Source organism: Nycticebus coucang, chromosome 2 (assembly GCF_027406575.1).
Source record: "Nycticebus coucang isolate mNycCou1 chromosome 2, mNycCou1.pri, whole genome shotgun sequence".
NCBI classification, from domain to species: Eukaryota; Metazoa; Chordata; class Mammalia; order Primates; family Lorisidae; genus Nycticebus; species Nycticebus coucang.
This window is the reverse complement of record NC_069781.1, coordinates 111,687,443-111,715,343: the sequence shown is the minus strand read 5'-3', so window position 1 is coordinate 111,715,343 and position 27,901 is coordinate 111,687,443. Positions and strand designations below refer to the sequence as shown.

General features: G+C 41.8%; 1 protein-coding gene across 2 annotated transcripts; it reads left to right on the top strand.

Moving 5' to 3' along the window:
- Window positions 1–27,886, top strand: DIRAS2 (DIRAS family GTPase 2). Of its 2 annotated transcripts, none has more exons than XM_053578979.1 (2): window positions 1–208; window positions 26,233–27,886. In XM_053578979.1, exon 2 carries the CDS (start codon window positions 26,269–26,271, stop codon window positions 26,866–26,868), a length of 600 nt encoding a protein of 199 aa, XP_053434954.1. In that variant the 5' UTR covers window positions 1–208; window positions 26,233–26,268; the 3' UTR covers window positions 26,869–27,886. The 2 variants fall into 2 exon arrangements, with proteins under 2 accessions (XP_053434954.1, XP_053434960.1); XM_053578985.1 differs by lacking the exon at window positions 1–208 and adding an exon at window positions 3,215–3,288.
- The last annotated feature ends 15 nt before the right edge of the window (window positions 27,887–27,901 follow it).

Genomic DNA, 27,901 nt, shown 5'->3' with positions numbered 1-27,901 from the left:
GCGAGTCAGACTGAAGACGGAGGGGGAGGAGGGGCCGGCGGCAGGTGCGGGGCGCGGGCGGGGCGCGGGAGCAGCTGACGGCGGCGTCACGGGCGGGAGCCGCCCCGGGAGGAGCCGCCCGCGCAGCCTGCGCCGCCCGGCCCTGCGCGAGCCCGCGAGGGAGCCAGCGAGCGAGGAGGCTGCGAGCTGCGCGTCGCCTTCCTCCCAGGTAACTGTCCCCGTCTGCTGCCGCCGCGGGGCTGTGAGCGGGCCAGGGAAGGGCACTGTGGCTCTCTGGGGGGGCGAGTCGCTGACACCCGGGCCAGCGTCGGGAAAGGAAACCCGCATTTCTGCCTTCTGGTCAGGGAGGCTGAGCGTCCTGCTCGCTCGGCTAAAACGTGTTCTTGAAAAAGAAAAAGGAAACCTGTGTCTTACCCACGATTAGGGATTCCTTCCAAAACAAGAGTTACCGTTTTGGAAAATCCTAGGGCGCGGGTGTTTCTGTTCATGTCGAAGCTGAATTGACAGATTTAGAGAAAGTCATACGAATTTGTGGTCCATGGTGAGAGGAATGCCAGCCAGCACGCTGGAGGTTGCAGTTTGGTTCAGTACGTTTTTAGTTCTCTACTGCTGCACTCCTGGGCTCGGTTGGGACCTGTCTGAATATTCGATTTCTCTTTTTGAGCACATCTGCCTGTTCTGTCCATTTCCTTGCCTCAAGAGTGGGAGATGGGCCAGGCGCTGGCTGCATCCTGCCCTGAGTTGTAAGACTGTGGTTTCCCATCAGATGACAGTAACTGCGGACAGCTCCGGGCTCACCTGCAAAGCCTTGCTTTCGGAAAACTGCCTGTGTGGTTGGTCTGCTCCTGAAAACTCCTGTTTTTCCCCTTTAAAACTTCAGTTCGCATGCCATGTGGGTCTGGGAGACTTTTAAACTACAAGCTCTGCGAGTCATCTGTTACATCCATTGAGCGTGAGATACAACCGTTGTGGCGGAATTCAGTCTTTCCCGACGAGGGTGACACAGCTTAGCTTGCTTAAGCATTTATTTTACATATTTGCCCTTGTCTTTTAAAAGGACCCCCTAGCATGTGGGAAGCTAGTCTAGCATACCAGAACTTTCCTGCTGTGAACTAAACACTTCTAAAAAATATTATTGTGAAGGGAGCTTTTCTAGATAACAATAAGAGGCTAGGGTATTTTACATTCCACATCAGTCTCAGCGCACTCCTTTTCCAGTGGCATTTGGATTCGAGGAGGTGGAGTGGGAAGGAGAGAAAAGGGGAGGTTAAAATTAGAATGAATTTAACAAATTTGTGGAGGAATCATCACTTTTTTTCTTTTTGGTTGTTGCCTGAAATTGCAAATTGTCCACAATTCTATGTCTGGAAATGCATGAGGCCCTGTGGGTTGGGGACAGGAAGACGCGTAGTCCATCTTTTAGGAATGAAAGATGCAGTGGCAGGGAAGCATTTTTACCCCCACCTAACAGATGACATTGAGTTTGGGACTAGTTCCCCAGTCAGCACAGGGAAAGAAGAGGGGAGGGAGAGCACAGAATTGCTGTGCACCCCTCAGTTATCCATTCCTGCAGATGAGAATTATATGTGCATGGCTAGTGCACAAACCTCCTGAATCTTTCTTGTTATGGCTTTAGTAGAGTTATTCCTGAGAAGAGACTCAAGAAGCAGACTGAACGCCAAGTTGTGAAAGTCACTTTTCAGCTCCTGTCTTGAAACCCAGCATGCTCAGGAATGCTATTTCCTCCTCATAGGAAAAGTGGGGGAGAGACTTTTTGTTAGTTCATGTTGTTCCTGTCACATACACCACACTTGACTTTTACTCTATTAGAAATGCATTATTTTAGCAGTAAATGCTGCGTATCTTTATAAGATAGTTTATCTTTATAAACTAAGACCTTTAGAAAGTGTTTTTATTATCGCAGATACACTATATTGTTCATTCTTCTAATTGGAGGGCCATAGTTGACATATTGGAAATGGACCTATTGATTTAGGCAAAATCATCATTTTCAAGAGGTATGCAGTACATTTTTTCACCAAATTTCTTTGTTAGAGGAGCATTTGTTTTCTGGAGTGGGGAGACTGGCCTGCCAGGTGCTTTAACAAACAAAGGTGATCAGATGTTGATGTGAAACTTTCAATTCCAGTCACCCCTTCCCTCATTGTCATTCATACAGTGGACTAGCTCTGTCTGCCATCTATATCTTATGTGAGTATGGACAGCAGACAGATGTTTCCTTAAGGGCAGAACTGATTTCTAGGACGCTAATTGATTTTAGTTAGAATTTTTCCAGGGAAACAGCTGTTCTTAGTCAAAACGGAAGATGATAGTTGTCATATTGTCAAGATTGCTGGTGGTGTTTTAAAAGTTAATTCTTCTAATGCATGCATACATATTTCAGCGTGAACTTAAAGTTATTTAATTGATGTTAAATAATGCTTTAGTTTTTTGCTTGATTACTTGGCTTGGAAGCGTCTCCTCACTTGACCAACAAAGAACTCTCTAAAACGTCTGGAACAAATGCCCCACGTTCTCTCCTCCTTTGCTCTTGCCACTGGCAAATTCAGGAATGAGATTCCTTGTAGCTCTCTCCTTAGTGCAGTGATGTGGTTTCCTGGAAATTTGTGCTGTCCATGAGAAAATAACATGTGTGAGGCACCTGTGTAATTTTAAACATCCTGGTAGTCATTTTAGAAAAGTAAAGAGAAACAGGAGAAATTAATTTTAATATTTTCTTTAACTCACTTATATAAAGAAAGACAGTTTAGATAGAATTGATGTAAAATACTAATAAGATATTTTACCTTTTTTTTATGCATGCCGAATACTTATAAGACACCTCAATTCAGATTAGCTACTCTTCCAGGGCTCAACAGGGCCTGTGCCTGGGGGCTACAGTATTGGTCAGCACAGCTACACATCAGTAACCATTGACAGCAATTTAAATGGTTAGAAGCCATTGCCAATTAAAACACTGTCAAACAGAAATAAAAATGTCCTCAGACTGTTATGTCATCAGTATCCTTTCCTTTCCTGCCGTTAACTGTTGTGCAAGCTTGAATCTGTTATTTAGTTCTTTATTAGTAAAATGAGAAGATTAAGTCAAACACTTCCTGGGATTCCATGAAAAATAACCACTGACTAGACTTGTGGATTCAATCCACATGCAGCTTTCAAGTCCACTGTGCAGGAACAAAGGCAACAGGCATGATGTGGACATCGTGATTTTGTACCAGTCCTAACAACTGTCTGGGGTTCGTTTCAGCCTGATGCTTGATTACAAAGGTGAGCAACTGAGTCCCCAAATCCCATTAGGGATCATTCCATTTGCGTATTTAAATTCCTTTAATGAGCAAGTAGCAGCAAACCTATTGTGAAACTAATAATTAGCTACTGGGCTATTATTTACTATGTGATTGAATAATATACCCCACAGATCTTCTCGTATTATCCTTTACTGATAGAAGTATTTTCAATGTCTGTGTCTATTTGACACCATTCCATACAGTTTGGGTGCAATGTGATGCTTTCTATTTGGCCCATGAATACTGAATTATTGAAACACAGAAATTGACTTTAATGAAAAGATGTCGGTTTCTTCACCCAGTCCCTGGGTCCCTCCATGATGCATGAGTGTTGGGAGGTGAAAACCATTTCCGTCATGTGGCTCTGTCTCAGAAATCACGACAGATTTAAAGAGAGCAGCACTTTGTATGGAACGATTTGATGCAATATTTTTCCAAAGCTAATTAATGTCTGGAAAGTGAATTTTTTTTTTTTTTTTGAGGAACTGAGAGAAGGAAGGAGCTTCCCAGTAGGCCCTCCCACCACATACATGCACATTCATGTCCGTGCTAGTGTTCTTGCTCTTCCTCTCTTTTTTTTTTTTTTCTCTCTCTCTCCTCCTCTCTTTCTCCTCCAACTTCCTGATATTCATCGGAGCTCAGACACAGGACCCATTGCAGGAGGAGGTGCTCCTTCCTCCAGATCATTACACTCTGACTGTTTTGATGGAACACCTTTGCTCAGGAAAACTGAGCAAAGAGGAAAAATGATCAAAAAACAGGCCAAGTTCATGCAGCTCTCAGTGTGTTGAAGATCCACTCTCATTAGAGTCCAACTGAATGCCATTTTCCTTTTTGTATAAACTTGCCAATCACATACACGTGGATCTCTGGGTTACCATGTTGCTTCCTTGCCTGTGAACTAGTTCCTGAGACTTAGTGGAAGGTGTCTGTGGAATAGACACTTAAAGGCAGGTTGGCTAAGCCTTTTGTTTTCTTCTCTTTGCCTTTGTGCTTAACTCTTGGGCTTCACAGGGTTCTTGATTACACAGTGGATGGGAGGAGACACAACTTGTAAAAGTGACCTTAGCGCCTGTGGCTCAGTGAGTAGGGCGCCAGCCCCATATGCCGAGGGTGGCGGGTTCAAACCCAGCCCCGGCCAAACTGCAACCAAAAAATAGCCGGGCGTTGTGGTGGGTGCCTGTAGTCCCAGCTGCTCGGGAGGCTGAGGCAAGAGAATCGCGTAAGCCCAAGAGTTAGAGGTTGCTGTGAGCCGTGTGACGCCACGGCACTCTACCCGAGGGCGGTACAGTGAGACTCGGTCTCTACAAAAAAAAAAAAAAAAGTGACCTTACTGTTTGGTAAGATCTATGGAAGTGTTTGCAGGCAAAAGGGAGGCTGGAACTATGGGATAATAGAAATGTGTGGGTGACGTAGATATTGAAAAAAAGTCTAAATTTCTCAGACAATCACCACAATAAGTGCTTATCTACTTTTTATTTTTCCAGATAGATTTATATATGGTACTCTATCTCTCTTTTCTATTTTTTTGTTCTTTAAATTGAAGCTTAAATCCTTCCATATATATAGTAATTTCAAGCTGCAGAAATAAACCAGGTTGTTGGAACAAATACTTAAATATACAGAATGAAAAGGTAAATAAGGGAGAATTTTTAATAGTCTCAGAAGAGGGTTGAGTTTTCTAAGGATGATCTCAAACTGAGAAACTAAAAAGGAAAAATTTGTTAAATTGGATGCACAGAAATTTTAAATTTCTTTCCAGAAAACAACACCAAAGAATGGATATTTGCACCATATTTTCGATGAGGTCTAATGTCTTTAATACAGTGGTTCTCAAGTTTTATAAGCATCAGAATCACCTGAAGGGCTGCTGAACCTGTGATTCTGCTTTCAAAGGGCTGGTCTAATTCAAGGGCCAGGTTATTTCTAACATTTCTGACTGACCCAGTGATGGGACAGCGCTGAGCTGCTGAGCAGTATGAAGACCAATGCCTTAATCCAAGGCAAATATCATCCTTGCAAACTAATCGGAAACTGAGCAGAGGGCAAGAACGCAGAGGTTTCAAAGGTATAAATTACCAATTATGTTTAACATATGAAAAGATGCTCAATGTTGTCCAGATTAAGTAAATATGATTAAACCAGTAATGACAAACAGACATCTTGTTACATTGGAAAGAACCAAAGAATTTGATAATACACCATATTATGCAAGGTGTGAGGAATTAACACTCATACACCTTTGGGGAAAAGGTGGTGGAGAACTTGGTGGTGATTTAAGGCAATAGGCCGGCTCAACCAAATGTGAAATGCATAGACCCTTGATCCAGCAGTTCCATTTATAGGAGTTTTCTCTACAGTTAGACTCAAAAACATGATGAGATGTTTACGTACCAGGCTCTTCATCAAGCACTAGACTGAAAGCAGTCATTGAGAAAGTGGTTAATAAGTGATGGACCATCCCTCAGAAGACTCCTCTGTAGTTGTTAATATAAAAAACAAAATATAGCTCTATATGTGCTAATATGGACAAACCTATAGATGGTCTCTGACTTACAAGGATTCAACTCTACAATGGTGTGAAAGTCATATGCATTCAGTAAAAACTGTACTTTGAATTTAGAATTTTGCTCTCCTGGGCTAGCAGTTTGCAGTGATAGGCGGGGGCAGGATGCCCTCACAGTGCCGGGCGGGGCAGGGAGCGGAGCTCATAACTGATCCATTCCAAGGGTAGAGAACTCCACAGTGACTGTTTCCAGATGACTTTGTCCAACTGTAGTGAATGTTCTGAGCAGGTTTAAGACAGGTTAGGCTAAGATATGATATTTAGTAGGTTAGGTATATTAAATGCATTTTTTGACTTATGATATTTTCAACCTACAATGGGTTTATTGGGATATAACCTCAAGGTAAGTCAAGGAGCATCTGTCTATGAAACACTGGACACCATACTATCTGTCTATATTTCTGACTATACAGCTGTCAATGCTGTCTGTCTTTTTTAACCCCTAATTACAATGCAAGTCCCTTACTAGTGGCCACTCAAACGTTGTCTAACTCTGAATGTTTCACCACCAACCCTACTTTTCCCTTCTGATCTATGCTCTGGGCAAGAGACCATTTCAGGCCCCTGAGAAGAAACTTATGTTCAGTAAGTTGCCATTGGGGGTTAATGTGAAATGATTAACACATTGCAGAGGTATTCATTCAACTTTGCCTTTTTTTTTCGCATTTCCAACCCTTCTGACCTGAGAGGAATTCTTTGCTCATTAAGGGCATTGGCCCCTGGCTCAGTCTTCCTTCTGACCCCATATTCAAGTTTATTCCTGGGCAGTTTTACTCCTTTTCTGTCATTCTCCTGAAGTCCAGTGGCCAAATAAGGCTACCCACTGGGGGATATTGTCAGGGCTGGGAATTCTCCTACCTCCAGAGGAACCAGCTGGGTACCTCTCCAGACCACAGCAGCCTCTGACCTGCAGTGGGAATGGACATTTTACCTTGCCAGCATATATAGTTGTCTTCCCATTGAAAAATTATACATGCCCCTGTCTCTGGATTTTAAAATTAATTAAAAAAAAAAAAACTTAAAATCTAAACTATGGACTATATCACCAATTGACAACCTTTCCTTTGGTTTGCAGCCAGAGTCCCAGGAAATGTACCTGGGTTGCCTGTCCCCACTTCTGCACTTTATGCCCACTGCTGCCCAGCTGCCACCCTGCCGTGTGTCAGAATGTCTCTGCTGAGTTCACCTGTAACGTTCATGACTTCCCAGTGCATGGGCACTCACCAGTGCTCATTTGACTTTGCTTCTTAGGGCCAGTTTATACTGTTCACTCTCTTTTTTGAAGTTCTTGCTTTTCTTGGCTTCCATGACACAACCCTAATGTGGAGTTACTTCCACCCCTCTGGTCACTCTTTGTTTTGGTTCTTGGTTCTCACAAGCCATCTCATCCACACGCCTTCCATCCCTGCCCTCAGTGCAGATAACTCCTGAATATGCATTCTCATCCCAGATGCTACAGCTGGCCCTGGGTGCATTGTCCACCTGTCTGCCTGACCTGAGCTCCCGACTGTCCTCCAGGCACTTGGAGATCTGTGTGTCAAAAATCAATCTCTAGAGCCTGTCCTTTGTCCGGCATTCTCAGTAAATCACCTCACTTCACCTGTGCAGTTCTAGATGTTGGAAACCTTAGGAGTTTCCCTCGCTATGTCCTCTTTTCCTCAGTCTACCTCCTAAGCTTTACCCCCACCAACCTGTCACCAATTGCTGTTGATGTCACCTTACTGTTTTGTCTTCCTTGCTATCACCTTAGTCCAAGCTGTGTTTTGTTTTTTTTTATTTTGACCTGATTGGCTCACTGTCTATATTGAAGCTAGACTTCTTGAGTGGCTTCACCCCTCTGAAAGCTGGGGTGTTGGCCTGCCCTCTTTCCAGCCTTGCCTCATGTTTCTTCTCCTGGCTGACAACAGTGGCAGCCTCCTTCCAGTATCTGGAAGGCCCCAGGCTGTCTCCCCGTCCAGGGCCTGTGCAGGGCATATGGTCTTGGTCTGGCTTGGTTAATACTCCTGCAGTGGAGTTCTGTGGCTGTCACCCAGCAGTGGCATTGTCCCATCATTGAAGTAATGGCCAGGTCTGCAGTAGTGTACTGTTGTTGCAGCCTGGAAGCCACATCTTACTTCCTGCTCAGCCTCCCGGAGCATACATGATTACGGCAGGTGCACAGACAGCATCAAGGCCAAGTAGAGATGAAGCCTAGGTCTCTGCTTACATTTCTCTCGCCTGAGGCAAATTGCTTGGCCTGCCTTTCCCAGTGTGTTCATTAGCAGCAACATACAGATTCATTCATGCACTGAACAAATTCTTTGTAAACACTTTCCATGGGCCAGGCAGTGTTCAAGTGTTGGGGTGCCAGCAATGAATGGAAGAGATGAAAAGCCCTCATGAAGCTTTTAATATAGTAGAAGTAAACACAAATCTTTTAAAAAGGAAATTACATGTTGTGTTAATGAGGGATATGTGTTCTGGAGAAAATTAAAGCAAGAAGAGGCTGCAGACTACCAGAGTTGAGATTGGGATTAGAACTTGAGACAGGATGGTCAGGGGAATTCTCACTGAGCAGGATATATTTGAGTGCAGACATGTGGGAGGTGAGGGTGGTGAGTCCTGTGGTTATCTGGGGGATGAATGATCCAGGTGGATGGAACAGCCAGTGCAAAGGTCCTGAGGTGGAAGCATGCCAGGAGAGACCCGTGTGGCTGGAATGAAGTGAGTGAGGGACACAGTCGTGGGAATGAGGGCAGATGTGGAGCTGGTCACCTTAGCTTTTGCTCTTAGGGGGAGATGGGGCAGCTGTTGCAGGGTTTTGAACACAGGGATCCCGTGTCCTGGAGCCTGGGTGGGACATTGATCGGAGATGCTCAGGGTCTGAAGCAGACTCACCACCTAGGAGGCTGCTGCAGTAATTGGGAAAGAGATGGCAGCGCTAGAAAACCAGTAGCAAAAACTGCCAAGGTCCAGGTCGGAGATGACAGGCGCAGAGGTCTGGGCTTGGGTGACAAGTTGCTGTTAACGGAGATGAAGAAAACTGTAGGGAGCACTTTGGGGGCGATACATGGGGTTTAGTCTTGTACACATCATACTTGGGATGTCTCCACAGCACCCAGGAGGGGGCATATGGGTCTGCACCTTAGGGGAGAGGTTCCTGCTGCAGGTGCACAGTAGGGCAGAGGTTCCAGCTGCAGGCGCATAGTGGGGAGAGGTCCCTGATGCAGGTGCACAGTGGGGAGAGGTCCTGGCTGCAGGCGCATAGTGGGGAGAGGTCCTGGCTGGAGGCACGTAGTGGAGAGAGGTCCCGGCTACAGGCACTCAGTGGGGGGAGGTCCTGGCTGGAGGCACGCAGTGGGGGGAGGTCCTGGCTGCAAGCACATAGTGAGGAGAGGTTCCGGCCACAGGCGCAGAGTGGGGAGAGGTCCTGGCTGCAGGCGCACAGTGGGAGTTGTTGGCATAAGAATGATGCTTAAAATCCTGAATGACCAGATGACCCTAATGACTGGGTAAATAGAGCTGAGACGGGAGGAGGGACCAGGATGGAGGTGTGCACTGTCTCCCAGCAGAGGTAGTTACAGGTGGTGGCATTAGCCCATCTGTCTCACCACCCCGTGTGAGCTGCCCTGAGCATGCATCCGGTTGTCATCAGGTCCTCCTGCCCAGGGTCCTGCCTCTGTCCTGGCTCTGTACCCACACAGCCTCAGAGATATCCTTTTACAATGGAGGTCATGCTGTCACGTCTCTGCTCAAAACCTTCCCGTGGCTTCCATCCTTCTCAGAGAAGAAGCCAAGCTCTGCCGCGTGCACCTTGACTGTGACAGATGAACCAGTGTTTATTTACAATTGCTGTTCTTTGCTGGGGCACCCCCATCCCCAGACTTCTACAGGGCTCACACCTTCCCCTTCTTCCAATCTTTGCTCAAATATCAGCATGTCAGGGAACCTTCCCTGGCCTGTTACCCCTCTCATAGCCACAACATGCTTTTGAGGTATAATCAGAAGACATTGCCTTCATGTGTTTTTGTCAAATGGATCCATACCCAGGAAATTCTCCATTTGGAAGAACTTTACAACGATTTAAAATTTTGATTTTCAGGTTCTTCAGATGGGAAACTTACTTATGGACTGAATTTTCATTGTTTTGGGCAAAATCATGTAGCAGTAGAGTCATTTTGATATATCGCTTTTTAAAGTGTTCTCTCTATAGAATGATTAGTTTTCCAGAGCAGGTCCTCTGTCCCTGATGTTTAAAATGTCACCCCTGTATTACAGGAGTGGAAGAAGTAGAATATTTTTGGAAAATATCTCCTATACAGCATACTACTGAAACAGCCTCCTAGCAAACAAGAAACACTAATGAATTTAGAACAGTTGCTTTTTGTTTGAAAGAAAAACTCAGACTTGCCTTTAGTTCTACAACTCTTATTTCTTTGTTGCAGAATAACTAGTAGACTATTTTAAAATTGCACATGAACTTTATGGACACCCATATTAAAAATAAAATATTTAAAATGTGCAGTATCCAGTAGCTCTTGGCTACTTTTGGCCTCAAGTTCTTTGCTGCAGCACTGTACTGAAGAGCGATGCCGTCAGTTAATTCTCCTCTGCTTCTGTCTATTATGTCATCACACCGTTGTAATTTTTTATTTCAGTTGACATTGCCAGCCTTTAAATGGTTACTCTTACATAGAGTTTTGTCCAAAATATTTATTTTTATTTTGGCTTTTTCAGAATTCATTTACCAACCTTCCTTTGTTGGCTGACAAAAAGAAATGCACTTCCATAGTAAATAATCAATATGTATAATCAAAGAGTATTTCCCATGTGTCTGGCGTTGGGTTAGAGGAATTGGCCTGCTGGTGAATGAACCCTGCCTGCCTTTCGGGCACTGATGTTCCAGTACTGGGTACAGAGAGAAAACACAAATAAATACTGAAATAACAATATAGGTACCAAAATGTCTTCTTATTGCCAGAGAATTATTCTAGCAAATAGTAGATGAGTTGAGGTGTAGTCAAAACATCTGTACTTTTACCTGACTGTTTAGCAAATCTACACCTCTGTGTAACTTCTAATGCAGCCGGCCTTCCATATCTGTGAGTTTAATTAACTGGGATCGGCTATATTTGGGGAAATGATGGTCGTGTCTGTACTAAGCATGTACAGGCTTTTTTTTTTTTTTCTTGTCAGTATTTTCTCAAGAATACAGTTTAACAACTATTTACATAGCATTTATGTTGTAATAGGTATTGTAATAATCTAGAGATGATTTAAAGTATACAGGAGGGGGTGTGTAAATTATGTGCAAATGCTGTTACATTTTATCCCAGAGACTTCAGCATCTGTGGACTTTGGTGTCTGCCGGGGGTCCTGGAGCCAATCCCCATGGATACCAAGGAACAACTGAAATGGTTTCTTCACATCTTGGGTTTTTCCTATAGGGTTTTGAAAAAAAGAGTGAATTTTAATCTGTCACCATGCATTAGTGTTATTTTATATATTTTACCGCAGAAGGAAACTTCAGTATTTTTGTTTGTTTGTTTTTGGCCAGGGCTGGGTTTGAACCCGCCACCTCCAGCATATGGGGCCCGCGCCCTACTCCTTTGAGCCACAGGCACCACACAACTTCAGTGTTTTTTTTAATAGTTTTCACCTTTAACTATTAATAAGAAACTCAAAAAAGATTCTTATTTGAGTTTCTAAGCCTTTTTTAAAGTCAAGTTTAGTTAATTCTCACAACATGGTGGATTAAATATTAATGAGTTTAGAACACATTGAAAAAGCACAGGGTTCCTTTTCATGTTCTGCAGTGGTACAGACCAAAAAGATGTACCAGGCAAGCCACATACCGAATTTTGTCTTTTCTAATGACCACGATTTTAAAAAACAAAAAGACCAAGTGAAATAAATGTAAATAGTATATTTTGCCTTACCCAGTGTATGCAAAATTATCATTTCAACTTACAATCAATATCAGGATCGTGAATGAGACAAATTCAACATTTATTTCTATGCTAAGGTTTCAAGATCCAGGGCAGCACGTTTCAGTCCAGCCGGCTGCATTTCCAGTGGCTGGTGGCCCCTGCAGTGCCAGTATAGGTGTAGAGCCTTAGATGTAAATGCCAAGTGCATTCGTGATGGCTCCACACAATCATCTAATATAATCTAAAATTAGGGTCAGGGTGGAGGTATGCATTTTAATGAGTCTTCTCAACACCTCAAGTTTCGGGTCTTCTCACTGTGCGGTGGGGATGGCCTGGTTGGGGGGCCGTCTATTTGGCCGGCACTGCCTGCACTTCCTGCCCGTGAGTGTTTGCTTTAATTCTTGGCTCTGTTTTTACTAAAAGTCTCTACACAAACAGTCATATCTATCTTTATTGTAGTAAAATGTATATAACACAGAATTTCACATTTCATTTCTAAGCATGTCCTTCAGTGGCACGAGGTAAATCTGCTTTTGGAGTAAATTTAAATTGTGCACACAGTGGCTCATGTCTGTAGTCCTAGCACTCTGGGAGGCCAAGGCGGGTGGATCGCCTGAGCTCACGGGGTTTGAGACCAGCCTGAGCAAGAGCAAGACCCCATCTCTTAAAAAAAAAATCTGTGTGTTGTGGCCAGCTATTTGGGAGGCTGAGGCAAGAGGGTCACTTGAGCCCAGAAGTCTGAGGTTGCTGTGAGCTATGATGCTATGACACTCTACTGAAGGTGACAAAATGAGACTCTGTCTCAAAAATAAATAAATAAATAAATTGTACAACCCTCACCACCATTCATCTCCACAGCTTTTTTCATCTGTGAAACCCAAACTCTGTGCCTGTTACACAGGTCCCCTTCTCTCTCTCTCTCTGCAGTCCCTGGGCGCCATTTTTCTCGTTTCTGTCTCTGTGAATTCAACTTCTCCTACTACGTCATATGAATGGAGTCGTACAGTATTTGTGCTTTCTGTGACTGGTGTGTGTCACTTAGCATATCATCCTCCAGTTCATCCACATTGCATCACATGTCAGAATTTCTTTCCTTTCAAGGCTGGATAATACTCCTGTCTGTGTGTAGACTACATGTGTCCATGGACATTTGGGTTTTGTTTATCCTTTCATCTGTTCATGGACATTTGGGTTGCTTTCATCTTTTGGCTACTGTAAAGAATGCCACTGTGAACGTTGGTGTACAAATAAGGTCTTTGTAAGGTCCCTGCTTCCACTTCCTTTAGATACATACCCTGAAGCTGGCTCATGTGCTAATTCTATGTTTAATTTTTTCCACATAGGCTGTGAGTTTGTACCATTTTTGATTCCCATCAGCCATGCATAAAAGTTCCAATTAGGCCACATCATTGCCAAAACTTATTTTCTGGGTTTTTGCTTGTTTTGTTTTTAGTAGTCATTCTAGAGGACATGAAGTGATACTTTATTATGGTTTCAGTTTGCATTTCCCTAATTATTAATGATGTTGAACACCTTTTATTGTGCTTATTGGCCATTTACATGTCTTCTTTAGAGAAATATCTATTCAAGTTCTTTGTCCATTTTTCATTTGATTTGCCTTTTTATCGTTCAGTTTTAAGGGTTCTTTATATATTCTGGATATCAGTTCCCTTTCAAATAGGACACATTTCCCCTCTCTATAGATCCTCTTTTAACTTTCTTGATGGTATCTTTTGGCACACAAGTTTTTGATTTTGATCCATTTATGTATTCATATGGAACCACAGAGAGCCTCAAGTAGCTAAAATGATCTTGAAAAAACAAAAACAAAATTGGAGGGTTCATCCTTCCCAATTTCAAAACCTACCACAGTAAATAAAACTGAGTGTCAGGCAAATGCATAGACATACTGACCGATGAGATAGGATGGGGAGACCAGAAATAAACCCTCGGGTTCAGTCGATTGATATTTCACTGGGGAAAGAATTGTCTCTTCAGCAAATGGTGGTGCAGCAGTCGGTTGGCCACATGTAACAGAATGAACCTGCACACCTACCTCATGGTGCATACGAGAATTAACGCAAAGTCGGTGACCTAATATAAAAACTAAAACTATGAAACTCTTAGGAAAGACATAGGTGTGGTAAGTCTTCATGAGCTTGGATTTGCTGATAAATTCTTTAATTCTTTTCTTTCTTTTTTTCTCTTTTTGAGACAGAGTCTCACTCTGTTGCCCAGGCTAGAGTTCTGTGGCATCAGCCTAGCTCAGAGCAACTTCAAATTCCTGGGCTCAAGTGATCCTCCTGCCTCAGCTTTCTGAGTAGCTGGGACCATAGGCATACATCACAATGCCAGCTAATTTTTCAATTTTTAGTAGAAATGGGGTCTCACTCTTCTTAAATTGGTCTTGAACTCCTGAGCTTAAGGGAATCTCCCACCTCGGCCCCTATAGTGCTATGATTATGGGTGGAGATACTACACCTAGCCAGATTCTTAAATTGGACACCCAAAGCCTGAGCAATGAAATAATTCATGATTGAAGAATCCTTTCAACCCGAAGCTAATTTTATAAACTTTTATTTGGCCAAAACTAGAAATCCATCTAAGTGCGCTCACACACAGAGCACTCTCTTCCTATCTCCTGATAGTGGATGAAGCATCCCAGGCTAGATAATAGAAGCACACCAAGTCCTCACAGCTGGCATTGAACACACATGGAAATTCCTATCGCCAGCTGACTTTATCCTGTGGTATTTATTTTCCTGCAGAGGTTACCCTGCTTCATGGTCATTGATCACTGGTCATTTGGCCAAGGCAAGGGTGTTATTATTCTTGTGATTTTTCTTTTAACTTGCTTTATCCACACAGAAAGAAAAAGAATAAAGTAGAAAATTTTCCAATGGTACTCAGGCTCTGGGCAATCTTAAAAGTGTCACTACACACATTTTATTTGGCTCTTTAGGATTCCTGGCCATCATACTTTGCCCAAATGAAATTGTTCAGCAAATACCAGTGAACCATTATTCATATGCTTTAGATGCGAGCTTATTTGCCTCTTAGAAATGAAACTCTTGAAAATAATTTATTCTACCCCTTCTATTCCAGGAAGTGCCTTATTTCTCTCCACTCATTTCATTCTTGGAGATATTAGGCATCTTCTAACAAGCCCTTGACACCCTCCCGGATGTGTCTACTGCGTCCATATCTGCCTTAACTTTGCCAGGGGAGTGGGGGAGATGTCTGCATAACACTGTAAACAGATTCCTAAGAAAGGGTTCTGCTTTTCTGAAGAAAGACAAGCCTTGGGTGTTTAACTCTTTTTTATGATCATTTTCCACAGACAAAGCTTTCATTTTTTAGGTTCAGCATGTAGCATTAAGCCTTTATTTAAGTCGAGATTCTAAAAAATGCACAAAAGTACACCTTCATACCTAAAGAATTTATACTTTATTGATAGTTGTTTTTAATAACTTATTCACCTTATAGTATTAATAGTTTTATCAGCTGTCATAAATTTAAATATGGAGTTTGTTTGAAGTTAATAATGTTTCTATGTTATAATGAGGAGAAAGCATTATGGGAAACCAAGGCAATAATTAAGCAGAGAAACTTAGGGAAATGCATGAACCTTTGAGCTCAGGCTGAACATGGAATATTTCGGGCAGGATGGTGCACTGAGTGCTCAGGCTTTTCCAAAGTTTCATGCTGACAGAGTTGAATTCTTCCAATATGTAACTTTTTTCTAGTTTTAATTTTTTTTATTTTTTGAAGCAGGGTTAATTTAGGACATAATACAGATAAAGACTGTGGGTTTGTTTTACCTGAGATACTTCTTTCTTATTCACATGAATCTAAGTTTATTCTAAAAGATATTTGAATGGGAAACTTTTGTGACTCAGAAAATCAAAATCTGTTTTCCCAGTGTCCAGGCCTTACAAACCAAGTGCTGATTTCCAGTACTGGAGGTCTCATTGTGAATTGTTTATTGACACATACTTTAATATTTTCTAAAACTTTGGGATGGATCATTTATTTCCCTTCCTTGATTCTCCCTTCCTCTGTTCAGATATAACCTTTTTAGAAGTGTAAGGAAGTCTGGAGACAGTTTAGTCCAACCAAGCTCAAGCAAAGGGAAATAAAAGGGTTATATTTGAGGGCAGCCAGCCAGCCCTTCTAATCAGGGACCTGTGTGTCATCAAGGGAGCCCCCTCCAGCTACCTCTCCCACCCAACTTAGTGATTCTTTCATGAAACAAATGGAAAACCAGAGACCAACAGACCTTTGGGGAAAGCAACCAATGAAAGGTAAGGACCAAAATAAACAGAGCCAGACATATCTTGGGTAAGTGAGAATAGCCACAACAAATTCCAATGAGCATTCTCATTGAAATTCAGCACAGTAACACATTTCCTGAGAAAAGAAAGTGTTTCCATGAAAAAGAGATCAAAGTACAAGAAAGGTTATTGAAATTATAAGGGAGAAGATTCTAGAGAAGTCAAGAATAGGTACAATCAATCCATCATCTAATAGAAACTCCCCAAAGAGGGAAAAGATATAGAGGTTAGAAAGATGTAATTAAAAAAAACGGTGGAAGAGAATTTCCCTAAGCTGCAAAAAAAATCAGGTTTTCATCCCTTCTCTGTATCTTTCTCTGTTCTTTCTGCCCTCTGCTTCTAGAAAGCAATTCTTGGTATATTCTGCTGAAATGTCATAACTCTAAGGTAAGAAAAAACAAACAAACACTTACCCTTCCACAGAAAAAGAGAAAAACCTAAATTTTCTTACAAAGGAAAGAGACTCATACTGGCTTTGAATTTTATATTAACAACCCTGGATGCTAATGTTAAAAATGAAATAATCCTTAACATCTAAAGAAAGAATTTAAACTCAAAGTTTGATGGCATTAATAATCCTGTTAATCAAGTGAGGAGTTATGAATGCGGAAATTTTAATACCATCTAAAATAATTTATTAGTACTGTTTCTAGGGGGTGTCCAACCTTTTTTCCCCTGCAGTACATTGGAAGAGTAAGAGTTGTCTTGGGCCACACATTAAATACACAAGCACTAACACAAACTGATGAGCAAAAAGCAAAAAAGGTCCATGGCTGGGCGCGGTGGCTCACGCCTGTAATCCCAGCACTGTGGGAGGCTGAGGAGGGAGAATCGCTTGAGCTCAGGAGTTTGAGACTTGCCTGAGCGACAGTGAGACCCCAACTCATGAAAAAAATGGAAAAACTCAGCCGGGCGCCTTGGCTCACGCCTGTAATCCCAGCAGCTTCCAGAGGCTGAGGCAGCGGGGTGCCCGCAGCCCGAGTCTGAGGTTGTGGTGAGCTACCACGCCCACTGCACTCTGCTCAGGGGCATGGGGGGGACCCTGTCTCAACAACAACAACAAAAAAAGGTCCATGGATACCTTTCATGGTATCAGTTATCACACATAAGCAAAAAAAGTCCTCATAAAACCAGCATGGGGTCTGCGGGTGGCAGGTTGGACACCCCTGGTACCAAAACATAAAATGGATTTAAGGAAGCAGGAAAACTGAAATTCAAAAATTGTCAACTAATAGTTAATTAAGAAATCAAGGGGAAAAAAGATCTAAATGTTGCTGATAGGGAATTATTCATCAATTAGCAAAGTTTGAGGAAAGAAGATGACCTTTTCCTCGCAGTGGGCCCAGTCCTGCCATTCACTTCTACAGTGAAAAATTATTACAAAGTCCTATTAGTGCTGTTTATTGATGGGGTTTAGAAAAAACCTATAGACAAAAAGTACAGACACTTAAATTTTAGAACACATTATAAAGATCATACCTGAAAAATGTAAATACGGATATATACTTTAAAATATAGTATGACTAACAAAAGAACAGGTAATGGGGAAGGAATGCCATAGTGTTAATTTCATGGACATGATCCAAAGTCAGCAAGTCAAGACCTGAAGATCTGTAATTTAAGCGATGAGTGTGATTTAAAATTACAATGGTGACACTAGAAAACGACAGCTGAGTTCTCATCTTTTTAACAGTGGTTATTCCTGAAAACAGGGAAAGGACCTGGGGAGGGCTGAAAGAGCACTTTATAATCCCCTTACAGTTTTTTTTTTTTTTTTTTTTGTAGAGACAGAGTCTCACTGTACCGCCCTCAGATAGAGTGCCGTGGTGTCACACGGCTCACAGCAACCTCTAGCTCTTGGGCTTACGCGATTCTCTTGCCTCAGCCTCCGGAGCAGCTGGGACTACAGGCGCCCGCCACAACGCCTGGCTATGCATTATGTCATTGTTTTAAAGTTACTTTTATAAAAGGGCTATTAAAACTTAATCAGAGTCAGTCTTTGTCCTCTCTTTGCAAGCTGAATAGTTTGGGCTGGGCAGGGCAGCTTTGATCTGAGCTTCTCAGGCTGTCACCTGCCCTCTCTCCTCCTCCTCTCCTTGAAGATGGCCGTACCAGGCGTCCTGGACCCCTGTGACTCCCTTACTCCTTCCAGATCTGCTCCATCAGTTATGTGTCACCAAATCTATGCAGAGAATCTTTCCCAGTCTTCCAACCCTGTACCAATTGTCCTTTCCTCCCAATTTCTATTTAAGTAAAAACTTTATTGTAATATAATTTACCCATTAAAGCAGCGGTTCTCAATCTGTGATTTGCCACCCCTTTGAACTGTATTGAAGGTTCGCGGCATTAGGAAGGTTGAGAACTGCATTAAAGTGGGTTTTTTTTTTCTAGTATGTTCACAGCATTGTGCAACCATCAGTACAGTTTTATAACATTTTCTGCATCCCAAAGGAAACCCTGTGTCCATTATCAGTTACCTCCCATTTCCCCACAATGCCTCACCTCCTTCCCTAGGCAACCACAGATACATCTTCTGTCTCTATAGATTTGCAATTCTGTGTGTTTCATATAATGGAATCAAATGATACTTGTGGTCTCTTGTTACTGGCTTCTTTCACTTAGCATAATGTTTTCAAGGTTCATCCAGGCTAGCACAGCATATGTCAATACCTCATCTCTTTTTATGGCTGAATCATGTTCCTATGGATATAACACATTTTACTTAGTTGATTCATTAGTTGATAGACGTTTGTGCTGTTTCCATTTTTTCTCTGCTATTATAAATAATATTTCTGTGAACATTTGTGTATAAGTTATTTTGTGGCTATGTGTTTTTGTTTCTCACGGGTATATTCGTCGGTGGGGAATTGATGTGCATATAGTAATTCTATGTTTAACCTTTTGAGGAATGATAGAATTTTTTTTTTAATTTATTTTTTATTTATTATTTTTCTTTTTTTTTTTGCAGTTTTTGGCCGGGGCTGGGTTTGAACCCGCCACCTCCGGCATATGGGGCCGGTGGCCCCACTCCTTTGAGCCACAGGTGCCGCAGAATGTTTTTTTTTTAAACTTTATTAAAATTAATATGAGGGTACAAAATTTAGGTTATATTGTTCTCACATCTAGAGTAAAGTTCCATCTGTAGAAGAGCCCCTTACCCAGGGGGCGTGTTATACACCCTCACAATGTGCACACTGTTAGAATGTTTTCTAAAGCAGCAGTATGGGCTCAGCACCTGTAGCTCAGTGAGTAGGGCGCCGGCCACATGCACAGAAGCTGGCGGGTTCAATGTTTAGGGCCTGCTAAACATTAATGACAACTGCAACAAAAAAAATAGCTGGGCCTTGTGGTGGGCACCTGTAGTCCCAGCTACTTGGGAGGCTGAGGCAAGAGAATTGCTTAAGTCTAAGAGTTTGCTGTGAGCCGTGATGCCATGGCACTCTACTAATAAAGTAAGATTCTGTCTCAATTAAAAATAATAATAATAATAAAATAAAGCAGCAGTATGGTATTTACCATTTTACATTTTGATTAGCCATGCACAAGGGCTTTAATTTCTCCACATCCTGCCAACATTTGTTATATTCTGATTTATGTTGTTTTTTATTATAGCCATCCAAGTGGGATTGAAGTGGTATTTTGTTACAGTTTTGATTTGCATTTTCCTAATGATGAGTGACATTGAGTATCTTCTCATGTGCTTATTGACCATGTATATTTTGTCTTTGGAGAAATATTAACTTAAGTCTTTGCACATTTTTAATTGGGTTGTTACTGTTAAAATGTAGGAGTTCTTTTTTATATATTCTGGAATGAATCCCTTATCTGATATATGACTTACCAATTTTTCTCTCATTCTGTAGGTTCTTTCATAGTGTTCTTTAGTTTAGATGAAGTCCAATTTACCTAGTTTTAATGTTACTGCTGATACTTTTTATGTCACAGCCTAGAAACCATTGTCTAATTCAAGATCATAAAAGTTCATGCCATGGTTTTTGTCTAAGAGTTTTATAGTTTTAGCACTTAAATTTAGGTCTTTGAGTTAATTTTGTATATGGTGTGAGCCAGAAGCCCAACTTTATTCTTTTGCATGTGAGTATGTTTGTTTCAGCATCTTTCTTTTGAAAAAATGATTTTTTTCTCCCTTTTGAATTGAATTTTCTTTGTACCCTTGTCAAAAATCAATTGACTGTAAATGTGAACTCTGCCTTCTATTCATCTGTCTGTCTTGTACCAGTACCATACTGTCTTAATTATTGTAGCCTTGTAATGAGTTTGGAATGAGATGTTATGAGCCTTCTAGCTTTTTTTCCTAATTTTTTCACCATTGTTTTGGATATGCTGGGTCTCTTTCTTTCTTTTTTTTTTTTCTTTGTAGAGACAGAGTCTCAGTTTATGGCCCTCGGTAGAGTGCCGTGGCATCACACTACTCACAGCAACCTCCAAGTCCTGGGCCTAAGCGATTCTCCTGCCTCTGCCTCCCAAGTAGCTGGGACTACAGGCGCCCGCCATAACACCCGGCTATTCTTTTGTTGCAGTTTGGCTGGTGCCCAGTTTGAACACCCCACCCTCAGTATATGAGGTCCATGCCCTACTCACTGAGCCACAGGCACCACCCAAGTTTTTGCATCTTTTTGTTAAATTTATTCCTCAGTATTTTATTCTTTTTGGCATTATTATAAATTGAAGTTTAAAAATTATTTTCAGATTTTCATTGCAAGTGTATAGAAATACAATTTTTTTACATTACTCTTGTATTCTGAAAATTCACCAAATTAGTTCATTTAGTTTTAATAGCTTTTTACTGGATTCCTTAGAATTTTCTATATGCAAGGATATATCATCTGCAAATAGAGTTTTATTTCTTTTCACTGTAGATAACTTTTTATTTCATTTTCTTGCTTAATTCCTCTCGATATATCAAATGGGAACAATAATAGTAGACATCATTGTCTTTTTCCTGGTCTTAGAAAGCATTTGATCTTTAACCATTAAATATTATGCAAACTGTATGTTTTTTGTCTAACTTTATCTCCTTGAAGTTTCCTTTTTCTTTCTCTTTTAAATCATAAAGGGGCATTGACTTTTTGTCGTTTTTTTTCTTTTTCACGTACCGAGAGTGTCATTTGTTTTGTCCTTTATTTTATTGATATGGTGCATTACATCCATTTTTTGAATGTAAAACCAAATTTGTATTTCTGGGATAAATCCCTTTTGGTTAAAATGTATATTCCTTTTTCTATGTTGATAGCTACAGTTTGCTAGTATTTTGTTGAGGATTTTTTGTTTCTTTTTTCATAAGCTATCTTGGCCTATAGTTCTCTTGAGATGTCGTGGTGGGCAATGGTGGATTTGCAGAAGGAGTGAGAAATAGTCTATCTTCAGTTTTTTGGAAGAGTTTATGAAGAATTGATATTAACTTTCCTTTAAATGTTTGCTGGTATTTACCAATGAAGCCATCTGGACATTTTCTTTGTGGACAAGTATTTTTAGTTATTAATTTAATATACTTATCTGTTATAGGTGTATTTAATTTCTTCTTGAATCAGCTTTGGTAAATTGTTTCTTTTTCATCTACAACATCTAAATCAGTGGTTCTCAACCATCCTAATACCGTGGCCCTTTAATACAGTCCCTGTGGGTCACAACCCACAGATTGAGAACCGCCGATCTAAATTGTTGGCATACAGTGTTCATAGAAGACTTTCATAATCCTTTTGTCTCTGTAAGGTCATTAGTGATGTCTCCTTTTCCATTCCTGATTTTAGTGAACTTTTAATATCTTTTCACTGTTCTGCATGGTCAGGCTAGCTAAAGATACATTGATTATTTTTTTTCTTATTTTTATTAATTTGTAGTATAATTTAAATTTTTCTTTAGTTGTACTTTTCTTTTGTCTTAAGGTGGGTGATTAGATTACTAACTTGAGAACTTTTTTTTTTGAGGCAGAGTTTTACTATGTCACCCTTGGTAGAGTGCCTTGGTGTCATAGCTCACAGCAACCTCAAACTCTTGGGCTTAAGGAATACGCTTGCCTCAGCCTCCCAAGTAGCTGGAACTATAGGTGCCCACCACAATGCCCGGCTATTTTCTTGTTGCAGTTGTCATTTTTGTTTAGCTGGCCTGGGACGGGTTTGAACCCGCCATCCTTGGTGTTTGTGGCTGGTGCCTTAACCACTGTGCTACAGGTGTTGAATTTCTTTGTTCTTTTTTATAAAGGTATTTATAGTTATAATTTTCCTCTAAGCCCCACTTTAGTTGCATTTCTTTAATGCCTTTTGGACATTTTCTGTTGCTTTGACATTTTGTTGCCTTCTTGCTAGTTCTCATCTCTCCACCTTTCTGCTCCTTTGTTAATCCCTACGCTGTTTGGTCCTTAATGAGAATAGCCAGAAAGCTACATGCTGAGAACTGTGCTAAGTGCTTGATTATACAGGGTCTGGCAGAAGTAATGCCCTTTTGTGTTTGAGTATGATATTGTTATGTTACAGAATTACATGTTTATGATTTTGTAATAAAAGATTGGTATAGATTACCAGCTCTAAAAAGGGGTGTTATTTGTGCTGTTATTTGTACATGTAATTCTTCAACTCAAATGCAGAAAATTTAGTAATGTTTCAAATTCTCTTAATAGTAAACATCAGATCTAGCACTTGGTCTTCTTTCATTCAACACACTCGTTCACAGGGAGATTTCTGTTTATCATAGTGCTATTTGTACGTGGATGATACCAAGATATTTAGCACTAGACGAGCTTGCAAACTAAAATCCTACCAGCTCCCAGATGTCTTCTCCATTTGTACTACAAACTTGACCCAATCACAGCTCCTTTCTCTCTATCATCCACCATCTTTTCTCTAAATCTGCTTCTCTCCTCTACCTTTTAATGGTGGGTGCCACCCTTCCTCTGCTCTCCCAGAGGCAAGTCTCTGTGGCTTTCTACCATGGCACAGGCAACATGCACCTGTTCCTTCTCATGCGGTCCTTTATTCTCCATGACTTGACTTTCATCACTTTGCCATCTGGCAAGTCCCAGCCCCCTGTAAAATGTTTGCTGAGGGCTCCAAGTAGTTAGATGTCCACTACATTCTTTGTCTGCCTTTGTTTATATCTCGATCACAGCATCTGGGCTGTGGAGTGTCTTTCTTCTGCTTGTCTACCCTGTAAAGCTGCAAGCATCTATTGGGTAAGCACCAAGTTTGCTGAAAGGTGTTTTATGCAACAAAATGTGAAATAAATGAATGGTTCTGAGATGGTTTGAGTTTTAGAGAGTTGAGTATCAGTATAGAGTTATTGGCCCAGATGTACCTCATTTAACACCTTGAACTTTACACCCCTTCAACTACCTGACTGTTGTTCATCTTTCCAGTTCTGGCTCCCATTGGAAAAATTGTTCCTGACATCCCAGGTTTGATGAGGTTCCTCCAGACCTCCCTTTTGCCTGGCTTTTACTGGAAGTTCCAAAGATACTTTGGGGGGCCAATGAATGACAAAAGCCATGAAAAGTTTGCTTTTATGTGTTGAATTTGCTTTCTGTATTTTGGTTGCCAGTTTAATGATGGAGATACAGTAATACAGCTGAGCACATATTGAGTAAATGTGTATAAGAGCATGTGCTATGGACTCAGGGTTTTTTTTAAGGGGTACTGGGATACAAAGATTGTTAAGACATTCCCTTCCATCTAGAGGGTTATACTCTAGTTTGTAGCTGAGTGACCATGACACAAGTGAGGACTTTGCCTTCCAAACAAAAGGGGAGCTTCATGCTGAGGATTCAGGGAGAAGCTGAAGATCAGATTCCGTAGGCCGTTTCCTATGCTTTGAATGTGACCCCTAAAAGTTCCTGTGTTGGAAACTTAATCCCCAAATTCATGTGATAATAATATTGGAGGTGGGGACTTTGGGAGGACATTGGATTAGATGAGGTTATGAGGGTGGGCTCCCCATTTTGGCATTAGTAGCTTTATGAGAATGGATGGGCGGCGCCTGTGGCTCAAGGAGTAGGGCGCCCGTCCCATATGCCAGAGGTGGCGGGTTCAAACCCAGCCCCGGCCAAAAAAAAAGAACGGGAGAGACCCCAGCTAACACTGTGGCTCTGTCTTGCCTTGAGGTGTATCCTGCCTTGTTATGACACAGCAAAAGGCCCTCATCAGATGCCAGCACCTTGATTTTGGGCTTCTCAATCTCTAGAACTATATAGAATACATTTCTTTTCTTCAGAAATTACCCAGTCTGTGGTATTCTGTAAAAGTAACAGAAAATGAGCTAAGACACCACTGATTTTTAAAAAAACAGAAAAATTTATCACAGTGTTGTACTCTTGAATTGATTATAATTATCTAATGAACATCTAATAGACTTACTTAGACTCTTAAGCAGGCTCTCCTGCAGTCGTTTGTTGTTAACGAACTTCCTGACGTCTTTTTATATTCTCTTTTAGCATTGATGCTTCTTTGGGTTCTTGGGGCACCTGAGGTTCCCAAGTGCACACATGAACAGCTGACTATTAACCCAGCAGAGTTGTAGGCAGGTGCACGTAGCACAATCAGAAGATGGAGTGTCACAGTCCTGGGCTTTGATCTTAAGTCCTGTCTGCCAGAAAACATACTTATTGCACAAACCCGTTTTCTCCTGTTGTAAATTATGTTTAATAATATTTACTGGCCTCTGAAAATGCCTTTGTTTTGTAATACTTTTTATTATTGCTCCACAGTTACTCTAAGAATAGAAAAGCGAAAGTTCAACATAATTCCTATTTTCAGAAAAGAATAGATTCCATGCTTCATGTTACTGTATGATTTGTCTAATTTAAAAAAATTGAATATTGCCTACTTTTCTACCTTTTTATTGTGTGTGTTAAATGTCCTTATTGAAGAAGGGACAGGATAAAAGATATTTGATAGTTTATGAAGAAACTATCAAATGAAGAAAGCACATTTACATATCCCTTGGACCGGGAACAATGTTTGTGATGAAGAGAAACTTCATTCTACACAATTTCAATTATCGTTAATAAGTATAATAGAATATAATCTACTAAGTGTAGAATATAAATGTCTTAACACAATAACTAAGAAAATGCGGTGAAGGCTATGTTAACCAGTTTCATGAAAGTATTTCAAAATTGTATATAAAAACAGCACATTGTACCCCATAATTGCATTAATGTACACAGCTATGATTTAATAAAAAAAATAAGTATAATAGTTTATACTATTATACTGACTTCTTTGATTCTCGAAAATAAAGCATGTGAAATTGTTTTAATTTTGATGAATGAAGCGACCATCTAAGCTTCTGAGTTAACTGTCAACTCTTCAGGCTTAATGGAGGCCTATACCATCACCCGAGTAGTTTCCAAGCTGCCGTGACAAGTGCTGTTTGCAGGCAGCCTATGAGGTTGGCATCCAACCTGTCTTGCTTGTATCTCAGCCTCCCTTCTTACGTGGGGGACATTATGTTCCTATCCTTTTTATGTTTCCATTTCCATCACTGTACATACAGCTAATGACACCAACCTTTGCAAGGTGGTAAGGATTTCATGAGTTAATATAAACAGTAAATATTTAGAGCATCCTACCCTCTCCCCTCCCCTCCCAGTATTTGTTTAAAAAAATTGCACATTATTATGACCAGGATATTGGGAATTCAGAATGTCAGGTACAACAGTAAAGCTAGGCCATGATTATGTGAGTGTGTGGTGTGTGGAGGAGGTGGTTTATGTCTCGCCTCCCCACTGCCTTTCCTTGATTCTGGCTTTCAGGGAATCCTTTGCATCTTTCCCCCAGGGATAGATCCCTATGTCAACAAAGATGGTCAGGGCTGTTGGCTAACAGGGCGGAACAGACCTGCCCTGTTAGCCTCTGCTCAGATTGGCTCCCCTTCTGAAAACTGCTGATTGGCCAAATTTATTGGATTTGGAATGATAGGCTTTTTAAAATAAAATTCAATTGTTTATGTGTTGGGAAAGTGAAAGCAAACTTTATTACCTCTTTTTTTTTAAGTTCTCAAGAAAGAGTAAAGCGTGTGCTAGCTTTGGTAGCACAAATACTAAAAAGGAGCAAAGCCAAAGTGTCTTTTAATTAATGCTCTCAAACATCTGGTTCCTTTGCTAGGTGCATCCTTGTCAGTAGTTGGAGCCCTCCAGCAACATGCCTGAGCAAAGCAACGATTACCGGGTGGCCGTGTTTGGGGCAGGTGGTGTCGGCAAGAGCTCCCTGGTCTTGAGGTTTGTGAAAGGCACGTTCCGGGAGAGCTACATCCCCACGGTGGAAGACACCTACCGGCAGGTCATCAGCTGCGACAAGAGCATCTGCACGCTGCAGATCACAGACACCACTGGCAGCCACCAGTTCCCCGCCATGCAGCGGCTGTCCATCTCCAAGGGGCACGCCTTCATCCTGGTGTACTCCATCACCAGCCGCCAGTCCCTGGAGGAGCTCAAACCCATCTACGAGCAAATCTGCGAGATCAAGGGGGACGTGGAGAGCATCCCCATCATGCTGGTGGGGAACAAATGTGACGAGAGCCCCAGCCGCGAGGTGCAGAGTGGCGAAGCTGAGGCGCTGGCGCGCACGTGGAAGTGCGCCTTCATGGAGACCTCAGCCAAGCTCAACCACAACGTGAAGGAGCTTTTCCAGGAGCTGCTCAACCTGGAGAAGCGCAGGACCGTGAGCCTACAGATCGACGGGAAAAAGAGCAAGCAGCAGAAAAGGAAAGAGAAGCTCAAAGGCAAGTGCGTGGTCATGTGAATGCCCTTCCCGCGTGAGCAGCAGCTGCGGCCGCCGGCGCCGCGTCCCCCCACCCACACGTGAAACCCACCGTCGTCAGGGTAGCATGTCCGATGCCCACGTGTTAAACATTGCATTTGACAACGATGTGCCCTGTTGTCCTTAAAAGGGCGTTTCATATCACCGACAATAAGCCACACCTCTCAGGAGTCACAGAATCTGCCAGGCAGTTAAAATGGAAACCCACGTGCGCAGCGTCCCAGGGGACTGAGAAAGGTGCCAGCATTCGAGGGAGCCACTCACCACTTTGAGGTGAGGGGACTGGTACCCACAGAAGCAGCATGTGCTGAGAGGACTCAATATCATCTCCATGCATGTGAGAGCGTGTCCACCCACAGTGACCTGCACAGATCCCGGACCAGGCTTTCTCTCTGCTTGGAAGCCATGGCGTCTTTGGGGGAGGGGTGGGGCAGGAGGGAGTGGGGAGACCCCACGATGGTCCACTTGATAGTTTATCCGGATGAAAGTTAGCACCACCTCCCCCCTAGGATGCTCACTCCAAATTCCCACCTGACCTGTTAGGCACCTCGCTACCCTGAGGGGATGTATTCACCTCATGTAGACCTAGTTAACAAGTGTTTTAATCTATTAGAGTGTTTATTTTCACATCCACTTGTACATTCACTGATAGCCTCTGTTCCCTCCCGAGTTCTTCAGTTCTGAGTAAGGATATTGTGACATCACTAACACATGGCAATAACAGTCCTGTGGGTTACGCTTCCAGGGTTTTAGAAAAATGAGGTTTCCTTCTTTTGACCTGTGAGGAGTATAACTTCTTCCAGCCCTCAGATTTTAAACACAAGCAAATAAAATATCTGTTTTTAGATAGCTTTTCCTCCAACGTGGTTTTCTTCTCTTAAATAACTTGATCTGTGCCCACCTGGGTAACAGCCAACAAAGGCCATCCAACAACCAGAAGCACATCCATTTTTCTAATTGTTACAAACATGTATATCCCACACTTTGCACCTTAAGGAAATACTTTGAGACAAAA

Excerpts from the sequence above, each read along its gene's own strand:
- DIRAS2 (XM_053578979.1), top strand. The coding sequence starts at position 26,269 with ATGCCTGAGCAAAGCAACGATTACCGGGTGGCCGTGTTTGGGGCAGGT.